At 35.4% G+C, this 13,719-nt stretch overlaps 1 protein-coding gene across 4 annotated transcripts in view; it reads left to right on the forward strand.

Moving 5' to 3' along the window:
- The window catches only part of ORC3 (origin recognition complex subunit 3), a 62,420-nt gene that overhangs the window by 13,373 nt on the left and 35,328 nt on the right, over positions 1-13,719 (forward strand). For all 4 annotated transcript variants that reach the window (XM_042939326.1, XM_042939323.1, XM_042939324.1 and 1 more), the window contains exons 5-10: positions 2,253-2,357; positions 3,396-3,544; positions 4,819-4,952; positions 6,612-6,771; positions 8,256-8,369; positions 13,571-13,704. In XM_042939326.1, the coding sequence (XP_042795260.1) occupies positions 2,253-2,357; positions 3,396-3,544; positions 4,819-4,952; positions 6,612-6,771; positions 8,256-8,369; positions 13,571-13,704 (796 nt within the window). The remainder of the gene's footprint in view (positions 1-2,252; positions 2,358-3,395; positions 3,545-4,818; positions 4,953-6,611; positions 6,772-8,255; positions 8,370-13,570; positions 13,705-13,719) is intronic.

The raw sequence follows: 13,719 nt of genomic DNA on the forward strand, positions 1-13,719 counted from the left end.
ACGAATGGGTGGAGGAGGGGCAGAGAGAGAGAGAGAGAGAGAGAGAGGGAGAGAGAATCTCAAGCAGGCTCCAAGCTGAGCTCTCTGTGCTCAGCCCAGCTCAGGGCTTGACCCCACAACTGAGATCCTGACCTGAGCTGAAATCAAGAGTTGGATGCTCAACCGACTGAGCCACCCAGGTGCCCTAATACTGCCTTTAATCCTGTTCATTATCTAAATCTCATTACTGATGTTCAGGGCAGTACTTAGCAAAATTTAATGTACTTACAAATAACCTCCAAGGGATCTTAATAAATGCAGGCTTTCATTAATAGGTCTGAGGCAGTGCCTAAAACTCTACATTTGTAACAGGCCTCCTGCTGATGCCCATACTGCTGATCCCAGAACCACTCTGAGTAACGACACAGGGAATGATTTTTATAATACTGTGAACAGCTTTTCAGTGCAGCCTGCACTTAATTTCAAAACCCTTTTCATTCATGGATGAGAAACTGAGACCCAGTGATGGCCTGATTATACTGTTTGGTGCTTTGTTTCTCTACTACTAGGTTACAACAATTGGAAGTGGAGTGGGGAAAATGTAATCAAGAGGGATGGCTTGATAGATTGTTGAGAGAGCACTGTTTAAATCCCTTCTCTGCCTACTGCCAAAAGGAGAAAAGAAGCTAATGGAAATCTTATATTTCAAAGTCAGTAGTCTGAGAACATTTTTTCAGTTAAAGACATTGTTGATTTTGTTTCCGATATACAGTCCATTGTTGTAAACAACATAATGTTAAATAGCTTATAAAGTCAATCAGTGAAAGACAAGATAAACTGGTGTTTTGCTAAACTCCCAAATTTGTTCAGAGATACAGTATCACAATCATAGACCATGATGCATGTGAGGAATATCATTTTGATACTGTAAAAAAAAAAATGTAGTCAAAGAATGTTTAGGCACAGTTGCACATTTTCTATTTTCAAAAAGATGTATGTCTGTTTAAAAGTAGCCTGCCAGGGCACTTGTGTGGCTTAGTTGGTTAAGTGTTCGACTCTTGATTTTGGCTCAGGTTATGATCTCGTGGTTCATGAGATTGAGCCCTGCGTCAGGCTCTGTGGGGAGCATGGAGCCTGCTTGAGATTCTCTCTCTCTCTTTCTGCCTCTCCCCTGATCTCTCTCTCTATCTCTCTCAAAATAAATAAGCCTTTAAAAAAATTTTATTCGTTTATTTTGAGAGACTGAGAGAGCTCATGCAAGTGCACAAAGCAGGATCAGAGAGAGAATCCCAAAAAGGCTCAGTGCTGTCACTGTAGAGCCCTACTTGGGGCTTGAATCATGAATCATGACATCATGACCTGAGTCGAAACCAAGAGTTGGATGCTTAACTGACTGAGCCACCCAGTCTTCCCATAAATAAAGGAAAAACATAGCCTGCCAACATTTTTATTTATTGGCTTGCCTAGAAAAAATTTTTTTGTTTATTGGTGGCCTAGATTCTGAACCTTTTGTTTTTCTTCCAGCCAGTTGAAGTTTTATAGTAGCAATTATCAAGCAGTTTCAAGATAGCTGCTGTTGCCACCTGCCTAAGTGCCAAAGCACTTTCTAGAAATCTCAGATTGTGACGTAAGGGAAAGTGTCAGTCAGTAGAATTTTTTCCAGTGTGATAGGGAAATTCCACTCAACTCTGATAACTGCATGCACAGCACTAAACTCTGACTTGTGGAAATGAGAACTAGAGGCTTAGTAAATACCTAAAGTACCTGAAGTTTTGTTTTTAGCCTCTTCCCTCAGAAATCAGCTTAGTGTGTATTTTACTATTGTATTTACTACAACAGTCATTAATAGGATTAGTGATTGGATTCTCCTCACTTGTTAAGTCAGGATCACAGTAAGCCCGGAATCTGTAGCCCTTATTTTTGAATGAGTATTTTAAAGAGTACTTTATGAATTTGATGAAGTAATAAAATTACTCCTAAGATGTTTTCATGGGTTAACTACACATTCTCAGTAATGTTTTTTAAAGAGAGATTATGCTAAATACCCTTTCTGACAAGTATTTTGTGTGCTTCCAGATATCTATTGTTAATGGAGATCTCTTCATTTATGCAGGATATTTTCTTGGTTTCTGTTATTAATCATGGGGGTTTTTTTGTTACTCATATTTTTAAAAATATTTTTATTCAGTAATTCACTAGACATGTTAAGTAGCTTTGTTGTTAAATTATTTATAGTACAAATGATGGCGTAATACTGATGTATTATCCCATAGGTGTGAATGTAACTGATCATGATTTAACATTCAGAAGTCTAACAGAAGCCCTTCAGAATAATGTCACTCCATATGTAGTCTCATTGCAAGCTAAAGATTGTCCAGGTACAGTATAAATGCCCTAATAACCTTGGTGAGATGTTACAGATCTCTTCCGACCTTCTTCCCCGCCCCCCCCCCCCCCCCCCCCCCCGTCCTAGCTTTGTTGATCCCTTTTTATTTGTGGAAAGAGCATGGCACAACATTTGGGCAAGGTGAGGTTTATTGCCTATCATGGTAATGTTGACTGTTGTAGGACTCATTGCCACCTTTTGCTTCCTTTATTCCAGCCCTTCCCCCCCCCCCCCCCCCCGTATCAGCTTCACTGCCAGTAATAGTTTAGATATTTTATGAGATGTGTTCCCTAACCCGGTAAAAGTCTAATAAGTTGGAAGGTTTGGGACAGGGAGCTAGAATTAAGGATTGGGGAGCTCTTATTTATCCCAACAGAGAATAGACTGTGTAGGCTCATATTTCAGCCTCCAATCATCTTATTGTCCTGCTCTGAAAGATTAGCATGGTAAAAAATGTCCATTGCCAGAGCTAATCTATATGAAACCATTAAATCATAAAGGATATGGACACTAATAGAGTAAAATGGAATGAGATTTGAATTTACGTAAGGACTTTATGTGCTTATATTACTTTCATAATCATAAACTGATTGGAACTGATTAAGTCAAAGCCCTTAGGACATCTTTTAAAATGACTATAAGGAAGATTTGTTAACAGTAAAATAACTTATGTAAGTAACACTTTTGATCATTTTTAGAGGCCTTAAAATTTTTTTGCTGTCTAGTGTAACTTAAATATATAGTGTCCTCATAAGATTTATAGTTTTTGTGTTTACACATTTACTTAGGTAACATTTTTAGTATAGGTAGTATACATAAACTTTGGCTTAGTGTTAGTCTGAATTACTGAAATTTAAATATTAAAGAGAAGATACTAATGAACATTAATAGTTAATATGTTAAATGTTACATTAATGTTAAGTGTACAAGAATACATTCTACCCAAATGTAATATACTGATTAAGAAGTTTCAGTTGTTTCATATTTGTTTTAAAGGGAGATAAGCTTTCTTACCTTTTATATTCTGCAGATATGAAATATTTTTTGCAAAAGCTGGTCTCAAAGTTGATGAACTGCTGTGTAGATGAGGAATCCAAAGAGGAAAGTATTCAGGTCACCCAGAAAAAGACATTTTGTTCAATGGATTCTCTTTCCAGCTGGTATATGAGTGTCACACAGGTAAATGTAAACTGACAAGTTTTGGGGGGGGGGGGGATTTGCATATGATTGAAGAGGCTTAGAATTGTATTAAACGTAATACTATTCTAATAAGAATATGCTTATGCACACTAGCTGTTAAGTAATGGTAGCTACTTACTTTTCCTAAGGCTATTAGAATTTTAAAGTATTCTTTTATCAGTATGCAGTCTAATTCCTGGTAAGTATTTAGGTTCTCATTTTACAAGGCCATTTTATTTGTGGGAGAATATCCTCTAGTGACAAAAACAGCATCAGGAATTGGTTCTGTGGCAGATTCTATCTCTGTGACAATGGCTATGACTTTAATATATTATCTCTTAGGTTCCTCAATATTTGCTTTTGTGCGGTTGAACCATGCTGCCAGTTCCCAGTGTCAACTTAGTCCAATGAGAAATAGTCATTTTTTTAAAAAATCTAATTTGTTCCACATTTACAATTCTTGGGGAATAAATGGTCTATAAGGAAAGTACATTCAACAGTAAACATTAACTAAAAAGAAGTTCCATTCTGCCATCACAGTCTCTGGTGAGAATGAACAACCTAGGTGATTCATGGATAACTGTACCATAAAACGACAGCTTTAGTTTATGATGCTGTGTAGCCAGATAGTATGGGAAAAAATACTGTGGTAACATTTTCTGATAAAATGTATTTGCTGAAGTCGACCGTAAGTGAAGTTTAATTTTGCTTTATATAGGAATTAAATTGGGTCTCATGCATATCATAATATCTTAATTTGATCCACAATTTTAAATTTTCTAGAAATCAGATGCTACATACAGTTTATGTCAGATATCTTTAAAAGATTGGGATTGGACCAGATGATATTAAAGGTGCTTTTCAACTTGAAATTTAACAGTAGCAGACCAGCAAGTAGTGTTGTTTATTGTGCTTTTCAATTAAAAATACTAGTTCTCACCTTAAAGCAAAGCAACATATAACATTCTATTAACAGAAAAAATAATTTATAGAAAATGTTCTCCCCATGTTTTTTTGTCATTTTCTCAGCAAAAAAATATAAATATTTCATATGAGTTATAGATTTTACTGAACCTTTTTCTTGGTTATTATTCCCATGTCAGACACAAAAAGATTCTGCTAATAACTGTTGGAATGAGTTTCTCTTTATTATGTGGGAGAAATAAAAGAAAAAGCATTACTGTAAAATGTAAAGGGAGATATATCATTGTAGTGTTGTAGCATTGTTTGAATGGTAAGGCTTACTTTTAACTCCTTTTTACATGACTTTAAAGAAGACAGATCCAAAACTGCCAAGGAAAAAGAGGACTTCGTCTAGCCAATGGCAGTCTCCTCCTGTTGTGCTTATCTTAAAGGATTTGGAAAGCTTCACCACAAAAGTACTCCAGGACTTCATAATTATCAGCAGGTAGATGATATATCACCTGGCTTTTACATAAAATTCTTTTTATTAAGGAAACATGTAACTTTTAACTTGAAGAGCAACCTTTTCCAGAGAAAATGAATGGCAGTTTAATCTTCATTTTAATACCAACTGGATAGAAACCAGAATGATTTCAAATTCCTTATAATTAAATGTTCAAAGACCTCCTATCAGATTTTCATTTGCTTTTTGATCCAAGAATGAGATCAAAAGACTAAAGTTAGCCACCTTTTAATTAGTATGAAAAGGCAATGTAAAATGTAGTTTCTCTCACCAAGGTCGTCTGTCTCTTGCCCATTAAATCGATAAATTACTCCAGCTTGAGATGTTTGTCAGGTCTTATTTTCTGATACCTATCCACCATTAGAAGCTCTGAGTTACATATAGCTCTTCTGAGCAAGTATGTTTTCTAAATAACATTATCTTATATAATTTTTATAATGAGAAACTATTTTCATGATCTCATTGGTTTTTCAGGGCATTCCTGTGAAATTCAGAATTGAACTAACTAACCCTATTTAAAATCCAGTGACATGTATTTGCCGTGGTGCATTTTTAGGATATAATTTATTTTGGCTTTTTCTGTATGTTAACTTAATAGGTATGGCTAAATTTACCTAAAGCTATATGTTGTCTTAGAATTACTATTTTGATAGTGTCTTTTTTTTCCACCATAGAAACTAAGATTTCTAGATTCTAAGAATTTTCTTAATGCTAAAACTGAACTGCTTAACATGCTTGAAAGTTGCACACTAAGAATATTGACAAAAGAGCTGTACTTTTTTGGAGCTTTAGACTTGTGACTCCTGTTGCCATCTAAAGTGAGGAAGAACTTAGAGCAGTAACAGAGCCAGGCACTCCACTCCTATGAAGGTAGAACTGCATAGCTAGAATACTGACAAGCAATAGCCAGTAGGAGGGAGCAAACAAAATCATCAGCCATGGTACAAAGTGTTCAGACCCACAGTAGCTCTCAAAGATAGTGCTGTTTTACTCTGTGGGAGTCATTTGTGTTCATACTAGTAATACTAGGAATAAATCATGTCCAATAAGTTTGAGTTAATGCAAGGAAAGTATGTAACATTTTTAAATGGTGTCCATTAAAAATATGTCTTACATATGTGTAAGTAAAGTTTCCTGTTTCTTAGCTATTATGTATAGCTGGGTGACATAGTGTTAGAAATGTGCATAAACAGAATAAGTTACCTTGAAAAATGTGAGCTTCATGTCACTGAACTCTTCAAGCATAGACTGTTTAACTGTCTAACTGTTAGGAAGACTATAGAGCTCAACTTTGGATGAGAGGTGAAATTGAATATCTAACTCTTCTAACACTTGAGATTGTATAACCTTAGAGAGAGGCACTTGATCTCTCTGGACCTCTGTATTCTTATTTATAAAATGAGAGATCTTTTAGTAGATTGATTTCAGAGCTAGAATGTCTGGGGAAAAAACCATCTATATTACTTTAACAGGGGAAAATAAGTGACCTAGAAAATTTTAGTATTTAGAATGATACTCTTCATCAGTGTCTTATACAGTAGACATTCAGATAAAGATGGTCTTAATTTGAAATTTGATGTATTGAAATATATTTGCTAAAAAAAGAAAAATCCCAATTTTGTATTTTCCTTTGAAAACCAGTCAACATCTACATGAATTTCCACTAATACTCATTTTTGGAATTGCCACGTCTCCTATTATCATCCATCGGTTGCTTCCTCATGCAGTATCATCTCTGTTGTGCATAGAACTTTTCCAGTCTCTGTCCTGCAAGGAGCACCTGACTACGGTACTTGATAAGGTAAAAAGAAAAAATTGTATCAGCTAAATAGGATGAAAAGAAGACAGCCAAGAATAGATGATAAATGTAAACATTAGTGATAAATTTTTGAATCTCTCAGAGTATGATATTGAACATATTTCTTCACATTTTTTTATATTTAATGATTTTTATAGGGCATAACATTGCCTCTTCAGATAAAATAAAAGCTTTGTAGAAAGAATGATTCTATTTTTCTGTATCTACCTACCTACCTACCTATCAATCAGTCATTACTCAATGGAAAATTTTAGGTTTTTAATAAATTTTAATAAAATTTAATGATTTCCTAAAAACAGCAACCATGTTTTTACTCCTACATTTTATTTAAAGTAATTTGAGGGGCGTCTGGGTGGCTGAGTCCGTTAAGCATACTACTTCGGCTCAGGTCATGATATCGCAGTCTATGAGTTTGAGCCCCACGCTAGCCTCTGTGCTGACCTCTCAGAACCTGGAGCCTGCTTTGGATTCTGTGTCTCCCTCTCTCTCTGCCCCTCCCCTGCTCAAGCTCTGGGTGTCTGTCTGTCTCTCTTAAAGGTAAACAGTAAAAAAAAAAAATTAAAATAATTTGATATTTTAGTGGACCCTTTCCTGTCATTGCTGCTCTTGGCAGAAGATAAATACTAACATTTCCTCAGACCTTAGCTCTATGTTTCAATTAGTTTTAGTTCTGTTTCTACCTAAATTATTATTGACCTTCCACAAATTGTTGCCAGACTCAACTCTTTCAAGGTGTGCTTTATATTGCTTGTGTAAGGTAAATTATGAAAAACTTCCATTTATTTACTGACCACTTATACATTTTTTTCCCCATGAAGATGGTATCCGTTTGTTTATGGATACTTTGAGGAAAATTTTTATAGCTGCCGTATTTAAAATTGCTCGATTGTGATCAAATGCAGGTGGCCTTTTATAACTACATTTCAGTTTTAAAAACCTAGTATGACTTTTCGTTTTCAGATATAAAATCTTCACTTTAGGCCATTGAAAATTAGCTGAGTAATACAAATGCAGCTATTTTGTAACAGATAACATCTGTTAATTTGGGGTTTTTCATTCAACAGTGCATAATGTGTTATTCCTCATTAATGTGTGTAAGTTAGGGATGAAAAAGAAATCTTATAATAGGAATTACCAAAGCCTATAGCTTCTTCAGTGGCTTCTGGCGGAGAAGACGGATTGTATAGTTAATAGATGGTATTTTTTTAAATTAGTAATTGAATGGAAGATGATGGACATCTTTGATTCTGAAGATGTAGTATGAATAGCTTCTTTTGGTTATGATTCTTATGTAAATTAATTTAAAGTTTTAGTTGATATTTGACCTAAAAATAACCTACCTACTTTTATAGCTTTCATGGTTACTGTGTCATAGTATCATTCTTTGCCTCATGATTTATACTTGATATTTATGAAGAGTAAAGACTAATAAGGAGTGTGTCCTATTCCCCTTCTATGTCTTTCAGCTACTTCTTACAACTCAGTTTCCCTTTAAACTAAGTGAAAAAGTGCTACAGATTTTGACCAACATCTTTTTGTATCATGATTTCTCAATTCAAAACTTTATAAAAGGACTTCAGGTAAGAAGACACTGATGGGTGTGAAAGTTCATAAGCTGATTCTAAGTAATTTGCATATTATTTGAAACTATTTAGTGTGATAAGACATTTTAAATGGCAAACTCTAAAATAAGTAAATTCAAGTGTCACCTGGGTGGCTCAGTTGGTTAAGTAACCGACTTCGGCTCAGCTCATGATCTCGCAGTTTGTGAGTTTGAGCCCCGCATCGGGCTCTGTGCTGACAGCTCAGAGTCTGGAGCCTGCTTCAGATTTTGTGTCTCCCCCTCTCTTTACGCCTCCCCTGCTCACGCTCTGTGTCTCTCTGTCTCTCAATAATAAATAAATGTTAAAGAAAAAAAAATCTTAAATAAGTAAATTCAAGTTATGTTATTCTAGGCTCTACCATTTCTTAGTTACCTGCAGCAAAACATAGAGAATATATTAATTCAGATGTCAAAAATGGATAAAGACATCCCACACACCCCCTGCATTCCAATGATTCTTAACTATATAGGGGTAGGGAGGAAGGGACTCTTATTTATTTATTTTTTTAATATATTTATTTTGAGGGAGAGAGAGCATGAGCAGGGAGGGACAGAGAAGGAGAGGGAGAGAGAGAATCCAGAGTAGGCTCCACACCGTCAAGGCAGAGCCCATTGACACTGGGCTCAATCTCAGGAACTATGAGATCATGACTTGAGCCAGGTTTAACCAACTGAGCCACCCAGGTGCCCCTAGGGACTTTGTTTGTTTGTTTGTTGTGAGATTCTTGATTTCTTCCTAAAAAATACTATATATGAGGGATCAGCAAATTTTCTGTAAAGGATCAGATATTAAATATTTTTGGCTGTGAATGCTACATCTCTGTTGCATATTCTTTTTCTTCTTTTTAAATAACCAGTTAAAGATATAAAAAACATTTGTAGTTCCTGGGCCATGTAAAAATAGTCTGTGGGCCATAGTTTGTTGTCCCTTGCACATATATGTATATGTATTCATTTATATTTATTCTTGCATATTGGGAAAGCAGTTTTATTAAGGTTTCATGAATTGCCAGAAGAAAATTCATGAACTCAGCTTCATACTGTCTGTTCTAAACTACAAAAGGAGCCCATTCCCCAGTCATTTGGAAGTTAATGTTATCTTCTTCTCTTGGCATCTACCTTAAAATACCTTAGCAAAGTGTAGTCATTGTAAATACATGCCATTGTAAATACATGTTACTAAAACCAATATATTAGTAATCTTCAGTACAAAAGTGCAATATTATAATACCTCACATTTGTGTAGTAACTTGAAGTTTACAAATTATTTCTGTTATGTATTTTTTCTCCATGTAAAACACTGTAGTGCTCTCTTATGGCTAACATATGTCTTTTTTCCCAACCTGACTTTAAAAAAAAAAAATATTTCAATGCAACAAAATTACCTTAGCAATATGCGAAATTAAATGATATTGAGGTATAATACATTTCTTAATTTTTTTTTACATTTATTTATTTTTGAGAGACAGAGCACTAGTGGGGAAGGGGCAGAGAGAGAGAGACAGACAGACAGACAGAATCCAAAGCAGGCTCTAACCTCTGAGCACAGAGCCCGACGCAGGGCTTGAACTCACAAACCGTGAGACCATAACCTGAGCCGAAGTCGGATGCTCAACCGACTGAGCCACCCAGGCACCCCAAGATCTAATACATTTCTGATTTGCTTCTCTCATACATTTTACTTCACTCATTTGTTTACTGAAAAGTATTTATTAAGAGCCAACTGTAAGCCAAGAATTATGCTGAGCCCTAGAGATACAGAGGACAAGGAAATCTCTGCCTTCAGATTGCTCTTTTGTTTAGTGAAGGAGGCAGAATGGGAAATTACAGTTCTCAATAGTCAGTGCTATGAAAGAAATGTGTGGGGATTCCATAAGAAAACGAAAGTATATCCTAAGGAATAGAGGCTCACCAGATTAAAATGGGAAGCGCATTCTAGGTAAAGACAACAGTATAAGGAGAGAGATCTGTTGGAGGACTACTGCACTGATCTAGACAAGATATAACAAGGGCTAAACTAAGGTTGTGATAGTGGAACTAGAGAGGAGGAATCAGATTTGGGGATGAGATAGAATCGACAGACCCTGGTGACTAAGTGGATGATAGGATGCATAAGAGAAGCGTAAGTTCTATCTTGGCAAATGGATTGGAGGTGGTACCATTTATTAAGTATATGTGTTAATATAAAGTGAAGAGCCAGTTAGAAAAAGGTGAGTTTCTTTTTGTATATGGTTTTTTCAGGTATGTTGGATAATAAAGATTTGGTACTCAGGAGAAAGATCTGGAAGTAAATAGAAATATTTAGGATTTATCATTAAAAGGTGGTGGTTGAAGTCACATAGTGAGGATGAGGCATCATCCAGAGGAGTGAGGAAAGGACTAAGATTAGAATCTTATTGTAAGCTGACAAGAGTAATAGAAAAGGAGACTAAAAACAATAAAGAAAACCATTAGAAAGTAGAGTAACACTGAAGTCAAGAGAAGAATGAGTTCTAGGTAATATCATTTCTCAAATACCATTGAGAAAGCAAGTGAAGAAAAGGGTACTCATCGAATTATGTAATCTCTTGGGGTCTCAGTTTTCTCATCTGTAAAATAGGGAATCAGATTAGATGATTTTATAGGTTGCTCATAATTTACTAAGCACCTCCTTTGTGCTAGCTCGTACTAAGTATTTACATTGTTTCATTAATGGGTACTATTATCTTCAGTTTTGCAGGTGAGGAAACAGAGGCTTAGGTTAAGTAGCTTGGCCAAGGTCACACAGCTTTTAAGTGGTAGAGCCGTTAGACCCTATTTGTCTACTTTTCCTAATCATCAGTGGGAAGTAATGCGTAAGTCCTATTTTCCATAGGGGGTGTAGTAGGGTATATAATCATTCTGTATATGTTTAAGGTTTTCCTTCATTAGTTGGATATGTTGACCAACTTGTTGACCCAGATTTTGAGAACATACTTAGACAAAGTAGGTGATACTGGGTTCTTATTTATAACTCTACTGTAAGTCATGTGACTTCCTCCCATTTCTCCTCCCCAGCAAGTCCCTTATATGTTTGTTTTTTACTTTTCTCATATTTAAAAAGTGATGTTAACATTGGAATAAATACTATCACAATATAATTGAAAAATGCAAGTAAGAAACAAGATTTTGTTAATATGTGTGAAAATAATTTAGCACTTGGCATGAACAGTTACTTTCTGTTTGGTATTTGTTTCTAAGTAAGGCTGGCTCTTTTCTTACAGCCTCATCCTTCCTCCAGAATGAACTATTTTGGAGGATTTCCTCTAGCCTTGGGTATCTGGTCTTCAGCTCTATAGGCTCAGAGATTCATTATCAGTTTACCCAGTAAGGATCAAGCTCAAATACCTTAATACCAATATATAAGCTATCATGTTAATTTATTAATTTGTGATGGGAAATTCTATTTTCTAGTGACAAGACTGTGTTTTGTCCACTCTCTAGGGAAACTGTCTAGTATCAAGGTGTCTGGAAAAACCAAATTGGCCATAAAAAGGTTGCTTAGGGTCAAGTTTTTAACATTTGAATGGTCTTGTAAGATACATCTTACAAGTTATGGTAGGTTCTGGAAGATCATTCCCCCTTATACTATGGGGACAACAGCATTCTTAACATTTAAATTTACCAGATATTGTACCATGTTTTTCTTCATGAAATAAAACTGAATTTAAAAAGATATCTTTTCTTTAGCTATTTCTCATTTTTCATTATTTTTTTTTTATCAGAAGGGAAAGTTTCTACCATTGTAACATTTTTATTTATTCAGCAGACCAAATTTTTTCACTGATTTTATAGATGAATATTTTCTTGTGAGTATTTGGACATCTATTAAACTCTGAGGTCACACCCCAGTCCTATCCCCACCATATTTACTGTTGCTGTGAGTTGGTTCTGCAGAGAGTTGATCTATCCATTCATATTAGTTTCTTCTAATACATACTTCAGAGATTACAATTTTCTGAGCTTGTCCACAAAATCAGAGTTTTAAAATATTAAAGATACAGAATGATTTATGCATTGTTTGTAGTGTTATTGTGACATTAAATATATTAGTGCCATACTTTTGCTGTTTAAAAAAAACCTTAGTGTGCTGTTTCAAAAGGCCACATGCACCCCAATGTTTATAACAGTGCTATCAGTAATAACCAAAGTATGGAAAGAGCCCAAATGTCCATCAACAGATGAATGGATAAAGAAGATGTGGTACGTATGTATGTATGTATATATATATATATATATACATACATACATACACATACACACACAATGGAGTATTACTTGGCAACCAAAAAGAATGAAATCTTGCCATTTGCAACTATGTGGATGGAACTAGAGGGTATTATGCTAAGTGAAATAAGTCAGCGAAAGATAAATATCATGTGACTTCACTCATATGAGGAATTTAAGATACAAAACAGATAAACATAAGGGAAGGGAAGCAAAAATAATTTAAAAACAAGGAGGGGGACAAATCATAAGAGACTCTTTTTTTAATTTTATTTTTTACATTTATTTATTTATTTTTGAGAGACAGAGCACAAGTGGGGGGAGGGGCAGAGAGAGGGGGACACAGAATCCGAAGCAGGCTCCAGGCTCTGAGCTGTCAGCACAGAGCCTGACGCGGGGCTCGAACTCACAAACCGTGAGATCATGACCTGAGCCAAAGTCGGACACTCAACCGACGGAGCCACCCAGGCACCCCAAAACATAAGAGACCCTTAAATGCAGAGAACAAACTAGGGTTGCTAGAGGGGTTGTGGGTGGGGGGATGGGCTAAATGGGTAAGGGGCATTAAGGAAGACACTTGCTGGGATGAGCACTGGGTGTTATATATAGGGGATGAATCATTGGAATCTACTTCTGAAATCATTATAGCACTGTATGCTAACTAACTTGGATATAAATTAAAAAGTAAATAAAAACAAAACAAAAACTCTTTAAAATAAATAAGAAACCTGTTTATATAAAAGAATCTGCAGGGGGGACTGTTTACTTGATTTGACTGCTCTGGAAACCTAGATCTTAAACGTATTTTGGCCAGGTCTATATTACAGTGCTAATACCAGAGGGATTTATTTATGAAGCAACAAAAAGGTTTGTTGACATGAAGTTACTCTGTGGAATTAGAATGACATTATATAATCTTCACATTTCTTTCAGCTTTCTCTATTAGAACATTTCTACTCTCAGCCCCTCAGTGTCCTATGCTGTAATCTCTCGGAAGCCAAGAGAAGAATAAATTTTTTATCAGAAAATCAATGTGAAAACATCCGACGTCTTCCATCATTTAGGAGGTAAAAAGAGAAGTG

The sequence above is a fragment of the Panthera leo genome, chromosome B2 (genome assembly GCF_018350215.1).
Source record: "Panthera leo isolate Ple1 chromosome B2, P.leo_Ple1_pat1.1, whole genome shotgun sequence".
NCBI lineage: Eukaryota > Metazoa > Chordata > Mammalia > Carnivora > Felidae > Panthera > Panthera leo.